The 16652-nt window shown below is 45.7% G+C and overlaps 1 protein-coding gene across 4 annotated transcripts in view; it reads right to left on the bottom strand.

Annotated features, from left to right (window-relative positions):
• Positions 1 to 101: 101 nt before the first annotated feature.
• The window catches only part of TMEM161A (transmembrane protein 161A), a 51129-nt gene continuing 34578 nt past the window's right edge, over positions 102 to 16652 (bottom strand). For 3 of the 4 annotated variants that reach the window (XM_029613849.1, XM_029613848.1, XM_029613847.1), the window contains exons 10-12: positions 2371 to 2545; positions 2036 to 2132; positions 1445 to 1710 (exon numbers count right to left, since the gene is read on the bottom strand). In XM_029613849.1, coding sequence (XP_029469709.1) covers positions 1445 to 1710; positions 2036 to 2132; positions 2371 to 2545 — 538 coding nt within the window. Of the gene's footprint in view, positions 1711 to 2035; positions 2133 to 2370; positions 2546 to 16652 lie in introns of all 4 variants that reach the window. The other variant, XM_029613846.1, reaches the window with a different exon arrangement.

Raw genomic sequence — 16652 nt, 5'->3', positions numbered from 1 at the left:
ACGGGCTGGTTTTTTGCATAGGGTTTCCAGCTTCGTCCCCTAGGGGGCCACCTCCTTCTAGTAATGCACACCTTTCCATCGAGGGCAGCGTCTCATAGCCTTTAACTTCCTGCAGAGGTGAGATGGCGATGAACTAGTTCTACAAACACTATTGTCTTAATAAATGAAAAATCCCCAAGTCTCTTTTGCCTTGATTAGATTGTAAGCTTTACTGGGAAGGGGGGCAATCTCCCCTGTTTTATATAATACTGCATACACCTGAGTAACACTAAGGAAGTGATAAGTAATAGGAGTAGAGATGCTGAAGGTTTGGCTTCCGAGTCAGGAGGGGGGGGGGGGGTTCTACGCCTCCCACGCTATTTAAAGAAAACCTAGCACCCCTGCTCGCTGATGAAGGGTTGGGGGGGAGGGGAGTCACTAATTGTCATAGAATGAATGGTTCAGCTGGCACTCAGGCACAGGAGCTGGAGGAGAGGCTGCATAATGGGAAAAGCTTCCCTTCCCTCCCCTCCCCCCTCAAACCCAAAACATATGGCAGTGTCCCCTCTATCCTCATATCCTTCAGCAGCCCGAGCTTGTTGCAAATTTTTTTTCTCTTTATTTTCAAAATTTCAACATCTCCTGTAAAATAAACTCAAAGCTGATAACATTTGTGTTTTATTTTACACTAAGCACCAAAGAAAAACAGTTGTGTATTCAAGCTCTCTTTCCACACTTTAAGCTCCTGCCTCATGCAAACAGAAACAAACATAGAGACCCCACCCCACCCAATCCAGATTCAGCTATGTACCCCACCCAGCCAGACCAAACCCCTTCCCACCTCACATCCACCCACCCCAAAGACCAAAGCAGCCCTATGCCCAAACAGCACGGAGTTCTTTTGCTGTACGATTAATTTAGCTATGTACATAGTTACTCAGTGACAATCTGGCCAGAGTTCTGCTTTGAATAAGGCACAGGTACAGGCAGAGCGTGATGGTCTCCCCCCTCACAAGAGCTGCAGGGTCGGTGAGAACACGTGGGTGGGTGCATGCAAGGCTGCATTTCCCCCTTTATTTTCCAATCTTCAGCGGGTGCTATAGGGTAGCACAAACACCATGCATCAGCTTGTGACTCCATCGGTGGGACTGCTTCTCTGCCGCAGCTGCTGGGAAATGGCAGGGCCTCTCTGAAGTGAAAGTGGCTCTTGCAGCGATGCTCGTGGAGTAAGTACTCCTAGCAGCCAGGAAACAGGGATGCTGTAGGTGGCCCAAATGTTTTTTCTTGCAGAACCGCAGGCCCACAGAAAAAGAACCAGTTTGAACCTTAGGTTATACTTTCCTACAAATGCCATCCACAGTCCACTAAGGTTGTAATTAAGAGTCAATAAAGAGAAATTCTTAGCCAGGGGAGGGATATCGTGCCCCACCACAGTCGGGCCGAAACTGCTACCCATCCAGTGATGCTAAGATGCCACCAGGTACTGGTGGAAGTAAAGCCCAAACAGGCTGGTGATGATCTGGCACAGAGACACCCACCATATTAGAAAGGCAAGGAGGCCACGATAAAAAAGGGGGGTACAAATTCCACGCAGGGCCCCCGTAATCTGTGCTACTGTTGCCTGGATGTTTACATCCCCCTCCTCTCCCTCTGCTGCAGGAGTGCCAGAGGCGGCTGGTGTGGCGTCTGCGGTGGGGGGGGTGGCCGGTAACAGCCCCCAGGAATAGTTACCTACAAGGCAAAACAGAACATGGCCTCATGCCACTGAAAATCAAAAGCAAGTGAAAAACGACAACCCCCCCCCACCTGCATCTGCTGGAGATAAAACCAGGACTGGCTCATCCTGTGCTAGCTGACCTGGAGCTGTCTGGCGACCCTAGGTCACCTGCTGCGGGAATCCGCTCATAGGGAGACCTCATCTAACATTCGTCACACTCCTACTTTACAAGGTGACTTCATCTCTGGCCCTCTGCTCCAAGGCCAGAGCCCATACCCACTCGTGATGTTCACTCTAGAGAGGGCTGGGGCAGGAGCATGTGCTTCTAGCTTTACTCACCCATGGTCTTCAGCAGCAGCGTGGCATGGAAGGAGAGTATAATGGGAGCTATGTACTGCAAGGCCACGACAGTCATGTAACAGAAGATGCGTGAGATCTGGGAAGGGGGAAAGGCAAAATACATAGATTGGTTCAGAAGCTGCAGGGGAGAGGGGGCAAAGCAAGCTGAGGGGGGGAGGGGGGTGTGCGGGATTGGGAAAGCTGGAGGTAGGGCCAGGGCTATAGTATTTGTAAATAAGCATCCCGCTCCCCTCCCTGCAGCTGAGCCATGGGTTCTCCCACCCCTCCCTCTCTTCCAGTGTGGTTCTCCTCCATCACCCCTCCACTCCAGGTACCTTGCGCTGAATCTCAATGATGGGGATGCGTCCAGCCTCTCTCTTCAGCTGCTGCACCCAGCGGTCGGCAAGGCCGAGGTAGGCCTGCAGGTGGTAGCGCATCATGGCACAGCGCAAGGCACAGAGCAGGGTGATGGTCCAGAGTCGCACCGAGTCGTATACATCGTCAGACATCCTGTCTCAGTCAGAAGCAGGAAGAAAACCAAGATAAGCATAAACACAGTGAACCAAATCCCACTGTCCCCACAACACCCGCCAATGGTCTCCTTCCTCTAGGAATCACATAACCTCAAGTGGCTCTGATTGTGAGTAACGCCTGTAGACAGGGATAGTAACAGACACCCAAATAGCAGTTGCACCTCATCTTACAAAAACCTACAGATTTTATACTGGTAGGTGCTTTATAAAAATTAACAAAGGAAAACCCAAGATTTATATTTTAATTAGTACAGTGAGGAAAGGCTCCCCCTTCATGGCATACAGCAGTCTGGTCCAGTTACTTTTGGACCATGCATAGAAACAGCAGGTGAGGGAATGGGGCTATCGGGCAATGATTAACTGAGCCAATGGAGAAATGTATAGGTACCGGATTTCCTTTCCTTGAGTCCAGCCAGACCAATCTAGATGGATGGGTTACAGTCACCAACCAGCAGATGGAAACAGAGACTAACAGGTTTGCTGATGTATAGCAGGGGTGGCCAACTCTGGTCCTCAAGAACCACAAACAGGCCAGGTTTTCAGTATATCCACAATGAAAACGATTAACAATTTTCACACAGTTCTACAAGCAATGATATTCCCAAGAACAGATTATTGTAACTCCCTGCTTTTAGGACTACCTCAATCTACAATTCGGCCTCTGCAAATATTGCAAAATTCTGCTGTCAGAGTTTTGACAGGCAAAAAAAAGAGTGACCACATCACAGGAACACTTGCTGAACTCCACTGGCTTCCAATTGAACAAAGAATACAATATAAGGTACTTTGTATAATCCATAAACTAATCCACGATGATAAAGCCGACTGGCTTAACACGGCACTGCGCGTGCACGTACCACAAAGAAACCTGAGATCTGCAAATAAAGCTCTACTAACTGTCCCCTCTGTCAAATCAGCACATCTCACGCACGTAAGGGAAAGAGCACTGTCACTGGCTGGTCCCGTACTCAGGAACACCATGCCACTCGAAATAAGACTACAGACAAATCTGGAATTATTCAAAACTAATCTGAAAACCTGGCTTTTTAAACAAGCATTTTATAAAGATAAAGAAAAGGAGAAAAATAGTTGAGCGATAAGGATGCACCAAGCTAGAAGTTATTAGTAACCTACATAAGCACATTAATGTTAAAATCAAACCGCCTAATTTGTTCCTAACAATCAGGATTAACTTACACACCTAGTTTATTATTTTAAATTGTTACCGTACTATGATGGCACATGTATAATTTGTAATCTATACCACCCATATTTCTCTTTATCATGCCCTTCTGTAAACCGTTGTGATGGTTATTTAACTTAACGACGGTATAGAAAAGTTTTTAAATAAATAAATGAGATAGTTTTGCATACATTGGAGGCAAAGCATGCAGATCTCTCTCATGCATATTCACTGTGGATATCCTGAAAACAGAGTTGGCCACTGGTGCCTTACAGGCTCTCATGCTGATCTCAGCCTGCCCGCATTTTCTGTTACAAGCTAAATAAACAATTTACCAAAACTTCCTCTGCCCCACTCCGCCAAGGGTCCTGGGGAGAATACATAAAAGATAAAACAGATTGAAAACAATTAACTTACTACTCCAGACTGGAAAGAGAATATAATCACTCTTTCTTCCAATATAAAGACTATTGAAGGACATGTTTGCAAGAATAGGGTGGGTCCTGTACTGGTCTGGCTGGACTCCAGGAAAGGAACTTATCAGGTAAATGTAAAATCCTCCTTCATCCAGCCAGACCAGGCCAGATGGATGGGATGGACCCAAGCTCACATTCAAATTGGGGAGAGGGGGACGACGGACTGCCAAACCCGTTTTATAATCTCAAATCACAGAAGGCTTTTTCCCTGGTCTGAACTTTCAAAAGAAAAATGCTCTGAAAAATGAAAGCACTTTGCAAAACTCTAGTGGCAAGGCCAATCTTTGCTCCACCTCAGACTGCCAAGTAGTGACAATGCATCTCTATATACGTGAGTCTATCACATCCTTACTGCAGGGACCCACCGGAGCTTCTGAGGTCCTGAACAAAACTGAGACCGTCAAAAAAATTGCAAAGAATACGCTGCCTCCAAGCAAAATGGAGCCTCCTCCTTCCAGCACGATTCCCCCCCCAGAAGCCAGGACGATGCAAAACCTGATTAAGGAAACAGACGAGAACTGCGCAAATTCTCAAAATATTTTCAGAAAAGACCCCCCCCAAAAAAAAAAAGTATCTACAGGAAAGCGCCTGCTACTCCAAACCCCTCTGGACCGAACAAATCGCTACTAAGCAATTTACTAATATTTAATTTAATAAAATTAAAAAATACTAATGGCAATCAATTTACCTTGATTACTATGTAATTCAAATTGTATACTTGGTTTTTCTTCTCTTTGACTATGTTACTTAAAGTTGCTTAAATGTTCATTGTTCCATGTAATGCCGTCAGGCAAGTTATTGTTCTTTGTAAACCGGTTTGATTTGCATCTAATGTAGGAAGATCGGTAAAAAAAAAACAATAAATAAATAAATAAATAAGCATGCAGGCTTAGGAGAGACACAGGCCAGGTTTTCCCTCTTATTTTACAGGTTGCTTCTTTTACAGTGACTCTTCAGCTTAAACAGGGTTAATTGTACATTAGTTCATGCCTTGTGCTTTCAGAGGGCGACAGTCCAACTCTTACTTTACAACAAGCAAAGACTAAACAGTTCTAGCTAATGCTTTACTTGTAAGCACCAGCTCTAGACACTTTCCCCTGGTTCTGGCTTCTCTGAACTTGGGGGATTTACTTAGCTTCAGCTGACCTCTCCTTGCCTCAGGACTCTTCAAACATTTCCCCAGCTGTCCCAGCTGTCAGTTTCCCCAGTGAGGCAGCAGGTTCCTATTTAAAGCAATCCTACCTCATTCTTTGTTGACTCCCCTTTACCCTTCTAGCCCTTAAATCCCCCCATAAGTTCTACCAGAACTGACACCACCAAATTCAAGCAATGCAGGAAATGTATCCCTTACAAGGAGGCCTTATGTGCTTAACCCTCCTGAGGGATCAATGCACATTTGGATGAGAGGATAAAATACCTACCTAATACTCATCCTCTGCAACAGGCGGCAGCCCCACTTGCACCCTTAAGGAATTAAGAGCCAAGCCCTTGTCCAAACCTTCCTGCAGAATTCCAGGTGCAAAGGGCAAAGGACCCTCTGGGTATAACCTGTGGCCCAGTGCACCAAATCTGAAAGATCTGCCAAACTCGCATACACTAATGATGGAGAATTCTTTGTAGAACACAGGAGGGCCCGCACCACCTCCTGTGAATCTCTCTCCTGAACAAAAGGAGACTACTCAAGGCTCAGACTATCCAACCACCTCGAGCAGAAACTTCATGTTTCACCGGAGCCAGAACAGTGAAACCTCGTCCTGAGGTAACAGTAACAGATCTCCGTCCAATAACCCGACCACACACCAAGGATGTCATGTCCAGTCGGGGCTTCCAGCATCAACATCTCTCGAAGACTCAAAGTTCACTGAAGAGCTTTGCCCACTTAGAGGTCATGGAGGAAAAATGTAAAGATGACCTTCTTCTGGCCAGAACTAAATCAGAGTAGAATACAAATTGGACGACTCTTGTTCCAACCTTCGGCCAGAGAACCTCTCCACTTTGTCAGTTCTTTGTCTGCCATCAGGTACCAGAACAGGGAGCCCAGTTGAATAATCCTGGGACTAAAGATCCCATCTGGACAACAGAATCTACTGCTAGGGTCTTATGAGAGCTCTCATCCAAGGGACCAGACCCAGGGTTGTCACCACTGATCCCAAATCTTGAAGATAACTCCACTCCAATGAATTCCTGATCTCCAAGAAGGAACTCACTTGATCCTGCAGCTTCCGACTTTTTCATATTGTCAGCTACACACGACTTAGTGCTATCTCAAAATAAGCTACCAAATGTCCCAGGAACTGAGAAAGCAGCCACCTGCTCCTGGCAAAAATGTTACTACCCACCTCAGTTCCTGCAATAATCGGACCCCTCTATGGACAGCTACGCCTCAACCAAGTAACTGTCCAGATCAGGATCAACCAAAACTCCTTCCCTATACTGAGCAACTACCGCCTCAATCATCACCATGGAAAACATCCTTGGGGCTGTGGCCAAATTAAAGAGCCCAAAAGTGAGAAAAAAGGGCCTATCCTTCTGGAGTGCATGAGGTGCCTACCTCAGATCCAAGGTTGCTAACTGACTCCCACTTATCAGCGATTTAAGGTTCCCATCCTGAAATGATAACATTTTCTGAGGCATGACAACCTACTTCAGACTAGAAGTGGCTGAAAGTTTCCTCCCTCTTGAGAACCACAAAGTAAACCAAACACCATCCCTGGTCCACTATGACACTGAACCCAGAACTACAGCTCTTATACGAAGGAAGCGATTTAAGCGTAATCCTCACTGCTTCTCTTTTAAAACGAAATGACAAAAGAAAAACACAAAAGCATCTGAACACTCAGTTAACCATCTCTTATGCCCACTGATCTGAGGAAATGTAACGCCACCTCCAGTAAAACACCAACACCCAACAGCCAATCCACGGATCCACAGGGTGAGTCCTGCAAACAGCAATATCAGCTCCTGGAGGTCTGCATCAACCTGACACCTCCATCCTTATTTCCTCGCCTGGAGTTCCAATAGTATTGTATCTACCAAAGGGTCTAGATCTCTAATCCACTGAAGATCCCTCTCTCTTTTTTTTTTTTTTTTTTTTTTTATAATTGGAAATTTTTATTGTATTTATGAAAGATGTAGATACGAAAACCAAATCAGACATAAACATCAACTCTTTGAAAGTACAACAGGGGCAAAAGCGCGATTCCCCCCCTCCCGCGGCATAAACGTTATCAGATATCAACTCGATGAAACAATTCAAGAAGAGTCATACCAAAAATACCAAAGGCTGGATATCAACAGCAGCAAACGTCAATGAGCGGAAATACTGGGCATAAAGCACAAAGAAAGACAAAAAGATTAGAACAATAAAGACGGCATAAAAGACGACAGCACTGTCAAAACACAAAGAGTCAATTCCCTCAAAAACAAATTTTAAATGTTCAATACAATCAGCAAAAACATTCGAGACGTCAACAGCCCCCCTTAGCCAGAAATTCAATAAGAGGTCCCCACACTGCTCTGAAGGATGCCTGGCGGTTAAGCTGGATTGCCATTAAGGACGCTAAACAATGGTGAACAAGCAATCGCTCTATAACTTGCCGAAAAGGGGGCACAATGACTTGTTTCCAACCCTTAGCAACCACGCACCGTGCTGCTATATAAACCTGCAGGCAAAAAACGTTGGTGATGTTTTCTTAGACCAGGGACCGGCAAATTTAATAAGACACAGCGAGCTTCCTGAGAAAAGTCCACCCCAAGCAACCCTACTAGCCAGCCTGAAACCTGCTGCCAAAAGAGTACTCTTATCACCCTGACACTAAGTATGAAAAAAAGGTGCCCACCGTCCCACACTTCCTCCAGCAGGCATCCGAGAGAGTCAGATGGAACCGGTGGAGCTTAACTGGAATGACAGATATACCAACAGTTTAGTATAGCATCTTATAGCAATTCTCCTGCAACTGGGCCAATACAGAACATTTACAGGCCCCCACATAAGCAAGATCTCAGTCCGCTTGACTAAGAGGCACCCCAAAGTCCAAATCCCATTCCCACTCTTATGGAAAAGGGTCCGCTACTGGCCCAGTAAGGAGCATATATAATTTAGACATTATACCTTTAAGGGTATCCACTTGATCACAAAAACTTTCAAGCAAAGATTTGCCCTCCCGCAATTTATTTAATCGTTCTTGAGAATCTATAAAATGTTTAAACTTGTGCATACGGCAGAAAATCCACCGAATCGAGATGATAGGCCTGCGCAAGGGCCACAACTGTGAAAAGACCATTGTGTGCTAGGAGCTGCCCAATGGTACTGATCCCCGCTGCTAACCATGGTGCAAAAGAACTGGTCTGAAAGCTCGCTGGGAAATGCATATTATAAAAAAGGAAGGAATGATGAAAATAAGCCTGGGAGCCAACCAATTTAGGCTTCCACTGTGCCTAAACTCTCAAAGTTGTGTGCAAAGGAAGTGGTACACACTTCAACGGGCATCATGAAGATCGAGGCTGCCACGGTAAAACACCTAGCGGCACTCCTCCAATCAGAGCCTGTTCGATAACTACCCATTGTTTCACTGACTTACTTTTATAAAGCTCTAAGCTGAGAAGCAGTGCAATGCCGGGATAAACTGGACACTCCCTGACCACCCCACACCTTTGGTTGATATAAACTGTACGAGCAATCCGTGGTGAGCGCCTACGCCAGATAAAATCAAAGATTTTTTCTGCCAAAGGCGCAGTAGTGCTGTCAAGATAAAAAGAGGAAGAGCAGAGAACAGATACAGCATGCGCAGTAAGACATTCATTATAACCATGGCAATACCACCAAGCCAGGAAAAGCTGCCCCGCTGCTAGTTCTCTAAGGCAGTGGTTCTCAACCTTTTTTCTGTCGGGACACACCTGACAGATGGTTCTCACATGCGTGACACACTGACCCATGATCGTCACAAGGCTAGATGTAAATGTACAGTTTGCATCCACGGGAACCCCCCTGATCCACAATAATGGATGTAAAGCAGAATTATGACATTCCCCGTTCAACTCACTCTACAAAAAAGATATTCTGGTTCTGGTGTCATCTCAGTAACAGCAACTCAAACTCCTTCTACTTTCAGGCTCAATAGCCCTACTTATGAAAAGACAGCAGTTTACCACCAATGCATGTCCTCTTGAGAAAACGCAACAAATAAGACTGATAAAACACTTACACGCTAGTAAAATATCTCTGTAACAGACACAGAACCGACCTAACATACTCCCAGGATCTGTAGTAATGCACATAAACTAATCCACACACAGTTACACCTGTATTATGGAATACACTCAAACAGGAGCAACCCTATCTATGAAAAGGCAACACTACAAATATTAAATCAGGCCCTAAAAACCAATACACCTCTTATTAGGAAAACAGAACTAGCAAGCAGCTATAGATCCCCACACAGAAATAATTGTAAAACTATACTAATAAGCAGAATAAATGTTTCACAACAACTATGAACAGAATAACATCCAACAATTAAAAACTCATAAAAACTATTAAAAATTCTCCAAACACCAATAAAATATTTCAAAAAAAGCAGACACATCACATAATATTAAATAATTAAAATGGCAGTCAATCAAGAAAAATAAACTTAAAAAGCCACCTTTACTTACCCCCTCCAGCAGCTTTCCTACTCCTCTTCCATGCAGGCTGTAGCACACACCAGAAGCAGCAGTAGTGGCTAAGCTCTATACTCATGGTCCTCTTCCTTGGGGCCCATGTCTCTCACACACACACACACCATACCAGTCATGCCCCCATGACCAGTTTCTGTCTCTCACACACCAATCATCTCCCAGTCTTTGACAAACACACCAGTCACCTTCCTGAACAGTTTCTCTCATGCCATACACACACACACAGGCTTCCCACTCCTGTGTTCCACTTACATATATGGGCTTCTCACTCTCATAATCACTTTCTCTTTCTCACATACACTCACCAGTCTCTCACTCCCATGCTTGTTCTCTCCACATGCACAGGCTTCTCATTCCCATAATCACTTTCTTTCTCTCCCACATACACACACACCAGTCACCTGATCTCTCTCATGCATACACACACAGGCTTCCCACTCCCATGTTCTCTTTCAGATATACAGGCTTCTCACTCCCATGCTGTATCTCACACACTCCCAGCTTTCTCACTCCCATGCTCACTCTTCACATGTACAGGCTTCTTATTCCCATAATCACTTTCTTTCTTTCTCTCTCTCACATACACGCAAACACACACCAGTCACCTGATCTCTCTCATGCATACACACACACACATAGGCTTCCCACTCTCATGTTCTCTTTCAGATATACAGGCTTCTCACTCCCATGCTGTGTCTCACACACACACAGGTTTCTCACTCCCATGCCCACTCTTCACCTGCACAGGCTTCTCATTCCCATAATCACTTTCTCTCTCTCTCTCTCACACACACACCCGTCACCTGATCTCTCTCATGCATACACACACACACACAGGCTTCCCACTTCCATGTTCTGTCTTACATACACAGGCTTCTCCCTCCCATGCTGTGTCTCACACACACCCAGGTTCTCACTCCCATGCTCACTCTCTTCACATGCACAGGCTTCTCATTCCCATAATCACTTTCTCTGTTACACACACACACACCCAGTCTCTCTCTCATTTCCATGCTCGCTCTCCACGTGCACAGGCTTCTCATTCCCTGAATCACATTCTCTCTCTCACATTCACATACACACCAGTCACACCGTCACCTTACCAACCAGTCTCTCTCATATACATGCACACACACAGGCTTCCCACTCCCATGCTCTCTCTCACATAATCAGGCTTCTCACTCCCATGCTTTCTTTCACATACACCCCCACAACACCAGGCTTCTTACTCCCATGCTTTCTCACATACCCAGATTTCTCACTTCCATGCTTTTTCTCTCTCTCTCTCTCACACACACACATCCCTGACTGTCTCACACTCTCACATGCACATCAGTCATCTCCTTGAGCAGTCACTTTCATTGTCTCTCACATATACACATACATCAGCTCTCTGACCAGTTTCTCTCAATCACACACATACTCTCGATCAAATACATTCTCTCACTTACACACAGGCTCTCAATCACACACATTCTCTCACTTACACACAGGCTGGCTGGCTGTTTCTCTCTCTGTCACTCACTTCCTCTCCCCCCCCCCCCAGCACAAACGGTAGCTGCTCCTCCAGCCCCCGCAGGCCAAGAAGGAAGAATTCCATCGATCGCGGGAGGCTCATGCTGCTCTCTCCTTTCCCTTCCGCTTTCTCCCCCAGAGCAGGAAGATCAGCTGCCTCTCCTGCTGCCACCGGACTCCTGCTATCTTCGGGCGTCCGACCTTCCTGTCGGGGGGGGGGGGGGTAGCGGAAGCGCAGCGCACAACGTCCGCTTCCTCCCTCCCCCCCCCAAGCAGGAAGATCGGCGGACCATACGGCCCGACGCCCGAAGATAGCAGGAGGCCGGTGGCAGCAGGAGAGGCAGCTGATCTTCCTGCTTTGGGGGAGAAAGCGGAAGCTGTGCGCGACGCTTCCGCTCCCCCACCCCAAGCAGGAAGATCGACGGACCATACGGCCCGACGCCCGAAGATAGCAGGAGAACGGGTGGCAGCAGGAGAGGCAGCTGATCTTCCTGCATTGGGGGGAGGAAGCGGAAGCTGCACGCGGCGCTTCCGCTCCCCCCCCCCCGAACAGGAAGACCGGTTGCCCATACGGCCGCAGCAGCGCTTCCCCATGTGTGCCGTGATGGCGCGCGAGGCGTGGGTTCTCTTGCGGCACGGCCTTTCTTCTTCCCGCGCACCACTTCCTGTTCCGGGTCCCGGGGGGGAATGCAGGCGCGGGAAGAAGAAAAGGGCAGCTGCGGATGCCACAGCTTTTTTTTTTTTTTGCACCGCTGCCGTTCCCGCTGGGCTTGAACGTGCTGATAGCCCGGCGGCAACGGCAGCAGGGAAGAACGAGCAGCGGGAGGGACCGGGAGCCACGTGACACACCTGCCGGTGCTTGGCGACACACTAGTGTGTCGCGACACACCGGTTGAGAACCGCTGCTCTAAGGGGTAGATTTTAAAAAGTGCACAAGCACATTCATGTGATGTGGTTCCCGGCGTGAGCACATGGACACGCGGATTTTATAACATGTGTGCACATGTTATAAAATCCGTGGGCCCTACACACGCATGTGCAGGCAGCGTGCACGGTGGGGGGGGGGGTGGATTTTACCAAATTACGCACGGTGACGCAATCAGGCCTTCCCCAGTTCCCTCCTAATCCGCTCCAATTAAGGAGCAGACTGGGAAGGAACTTCCCGACCCCCCCTACCTAAACTCCTTCCCTCTTCCCCTCCTGACCCCCTAAACCCGTCCCAGCGACTTTCAGGGCCCAGCCACGTGTGTAACTGCCGGTATTGTTTAGGCCCATTTAAAATCCGCCCGTAAATCTCTAATAATGACTTTTAGTAATCCGAGCACCAAGATGAACTCCCAAATATTTAAGTGAAGTTTTGGCCCAGCGAAACAGGAACGCTTTATAGCATACACAGCAGGTTCCAGCAATTAATATTTAAGAGTTCTTATTTATCAAGGTTGACCTTAAACCCAGAAACACTACTAAACAGTTCTAGCTCATATGCAAGCCCCTGTAAAGAAGAGTGAGGGTCAGTCAAGGTAAGCATAAAAATGAGAACTTAAAATGGGAACTACCAAGTCCGATCCCTTCGATCAGAGGAGAAAACCTAACTCTAGAGGCAAGGGGTTCCAAAAATAAAGCGAAGAGTAATGGGGAGAGAGGGCAGCCCTGCCTGGTACCTCTACCAATATTAAAACTGTCCCCATACCCACCATTTATTTTTACCCTAGCTTTAGGGAGTTCGTATACTTTCGCTAACTATTGGAGGAAAGATGGTCCAAAGTTCATGTGCCATAAAGTTTTAAATAAGAATGACCAGTGGACCATGTCAAATGCTTTCTCAACGATGATGGATAATAAAACGGAAGGGATGCCTTCCCAAGTAATCCAAACACAATAATTTCCACTGAAAAGATGTACAATATCAATACCAAATACAATCCCCAACACCTTCCAAATCTAAATGCCTCAATGATTATTTTTTTCAAAGGAATTTTAAAATGAAAAATTCCTGAGTAACCCACCACATTAAGTCTATAATCTTGTGAACATTGCTGCCATGCGTTGAGGGATAAAACCAACCTGATCAGAATGAACTAATGCTGGAAGAAAGCGGTTCAAACTCAAGGCTACGACCCTGGCCAATATCTTCAGATCCATGTTTATCAACGAGATGGGTCTACATGATCCGCAGAGTGAAGGATCTATGCCCGGCTTTGCTATAACTGAGATCCTCGCTACATTACAATGCTCGGGGAAGGAGCCACCATCCCATATGAAATTAAACATGTCTGTCAAGGGTGCAACCAACACGAGAAAGTCGGCGATAATACCCACTAGAAAACCCATCTAACCCTGGCGATTTGCCAGACAAGCAATTTTATAACCTGAAGGACCATCCAAATATTGCTGTTGTTCCAGCGTGAGGGCAGAGTAGTTTCTTCAAAATATTGGTCAATATTCACATCATTGATAATAGTGTCTGTGCTACAGAAGCAGATATAAAACTTGGTAGAACAACCCCTAATCTTAGTTGACGTGTTATGTACATTCCTGCTCATATCTTTGATCTTAATTATAGAAGTTTGTGCAACCCGAGCTTTTAACTGCCAGGCTAAGAGGCCAGCTTTATTATCTCCTTCATAGTAGGCTTATTTAACCCTATCTAACTGAAACGCTAGCGCATCTTCATCCAGCCTTTGTAATTCGGATTTAGCCCACAACAACCTACGATATATTAAAGGGGACTGCTTATGCGTATGTTGGTGGGAAAAGTGTTCTATTTTGGCCAATAAAGATAAAACATTTCTATTCTGTCACCCTCCTACAAGAAATCACCTTAAGAACATGCCATACTGGGTCAGACCAAGAGTTCATGAAGCCCAGCATCCTGTTTCCAACAGTGGCCAATCCAGGCCATAAGAACCTGGCAAGTACCCAAAAACTAAGCCTATTCCATGTTACCGTTGCTAGTAATAGCAGTGGCTATTTTCTAAGTCAACTTAATTAATAGCAGGTAATAGACTTATCCTCCAAGAACTTATCCAATCCTATTTAAACACAGCTATACTAACTGCACTAACCACATCCTCTGGCAACAAATTCCAGAGTTTAATTGTGCGTTGAGTAAAAAAGAACTTTCTCCGATTAGTTTTAAATTTGCCACATGCTAACTTCATGGCGTGCCCCCTAGTCTTTCTATTATCCGAAAGAGTAAATAACCGATTCACATTTACCCATTCTAGACCTCACATGATTTTAAACACCTCTATCATATCCCCCCTCAGCCGTCTCTTCTCCAAGCTGAAAAGTCCTAACCTCTTTAGTCTTTCCTCATAGGGGAGCTGTTCCATTCCCCTTATCATTTTGGTTGCCCTTCTCTGTACCGTCTCCATCGCAATTATATCTTTTTTGAGATGAGGCGACCAGAATTGTACACAGTATTCAAGGTGCGGTCTCACCTTAGAAATGAGGACGCCCCTTGTCACCGCTTTGGAGCATTCCCAAATCACTCCTTTGGAGGTCGAGGAGTACTCGTTTAACTGAAAGTATTCTTGTAATTGGTCTCCCAATTTAATAAATGAATCCTGATAAAGTAAGATTTCATTCAGGCACCAATAACAGCAGTTCATGGTCTAGATCATGAAAAAGCAAATCTAGCCAAACGGGCGCATGGTCAGACCATGTAATGATGCCGATTTCCACATTGGACACCTGAGATTACAAAGTTTTATCCACCAGAAAATAACTGATATGGGAATAGGTAGTATGTGGGGTGAATAAAAAGAATAAGTATGAGAGTGCGGAAACCTTTGCCTCCAGATATCAATAAGGCTCCAGTCTGACAAAATTGAACACACCACTTTTCTCGTTCCGGACAAGGTAGTCCTATGAGGTTGTGAAGTATCCAAGTTCGGTCATAGGGTAAAATTAAAGACCCCCGCCAATATGATAAAACCCTCCCCATGAGAATCCAATGGTTGCCTTATGAATTTAAAAAAGGGTTCTTTGTCGTGGCTGGGGACCTAGATGGATATCAGAGTAAAAATATTTGTCCCCAAACGGATTTTCAACAATACATATCTACCATGAGGATCTGAAAGCTGGAATAATACATCATGAACCAGATGTGAGGATACCAGTATGCCCACCCCCGTGAATTTTGCTCCTTTGGTGCTAGCTGCCAAGAATTTATATGGGTAATCTTTAAGCATCAACAAATACTCATAACGCTTTCTTAAGTGTGTCTCCTGTGAAAAGGCAATAGCTACTTTATGGGAGGCTAATTCCTGAGAGAGCTGATGTCGTTTCTTATGGGAATTAAGACCCTTAACATTAAGCGATAAAAGTCTAGCAGCCATAACTAAAGATGTGACCACATAGCCTTAAGAAAGAAATAAGAACCCAGTATACCAGCAAAAAAGATAACTGAAGTGTTTCCCAATAAGGTGATAAAGAAAGGAGCAAAAGGCAAGCAAAACTCCAACCTCCAATGATTGCCCCTGCTAACCACTGATCCGTCCATCCCATTTAGTGAATCCCTCCTCATAGAGAGGCTAGGTCGTAGATCAAGATAAATGCCCAATCTTCCCCGCTCCAAAAATAAGAGAGATTAGCTAAGACTGACCACCACCCTACAAAAAAGTAATGTGCCACTAAGATATGAACCCAAGGGTATCTGCGTACAGAAACTTAATACTGGAAATGGTATGCAAAGCATCAAAGTTCAAAATAGAAGTAAATGCAAAAAATTAAACATATAAGAACGTCCTCAGCCTTGGTCGGAAAACGCAGAACGCGATTCCTCAGAATGGCGCCGCAGCCGTTTTCCTCCTTGCCCCGCTCGGTGCCATCTTGGAAAAGAATCCGTCATCGTCGCAGCAGCTCCTGCAGGCGAAGAAGAAAAAGTGGCAGGCAGGTCCGCTTGCTTGAAGATTGTCTCCGCTTCGGAGAGGGATCTTATCCAGTACGAAGTCCTCTTTTATATGAACTGAAGAGCAAATGGAAATGCCCAACAATAGCGTATGCCTGCCTTGCACAGCACGGCCAGTAACTTCCCGGAGTTCGTAGTGTCGTCGGAGCATAGCCGGAGCCAGGTCATTATATATGGTTAGTTTATGTCCCTCCCAACTTCAACTGGATCTTTTACAGACTTTATCCACAATGCTCGATTTCTGGGAGAAGATATGCAGACAGATAATGTCTCTTGGCCGATTGTCGCATTTGGGCCCCAGAGCCCTGTGCACATG

The sequence above is a fragment of the Rhinatrema bivittatum genome, chromosome 8 (assembly GCF_901001135.1).
Source record: "Rhinatrema bivittatum chromosome 8, aRhiBiv1.1, whole genome shotgun sequence".
NCBI lineage: Eukaryota > Metazoa > Chordata > Amphibia > Gymnophiona > Rhinatrematidae > Rhinatrema > Rhinatrema bivittatum.
Note: the sequence above shows the minus strand (reverse complement) of the source record. Positions and strands in the feature narration are given on the sequence as shown.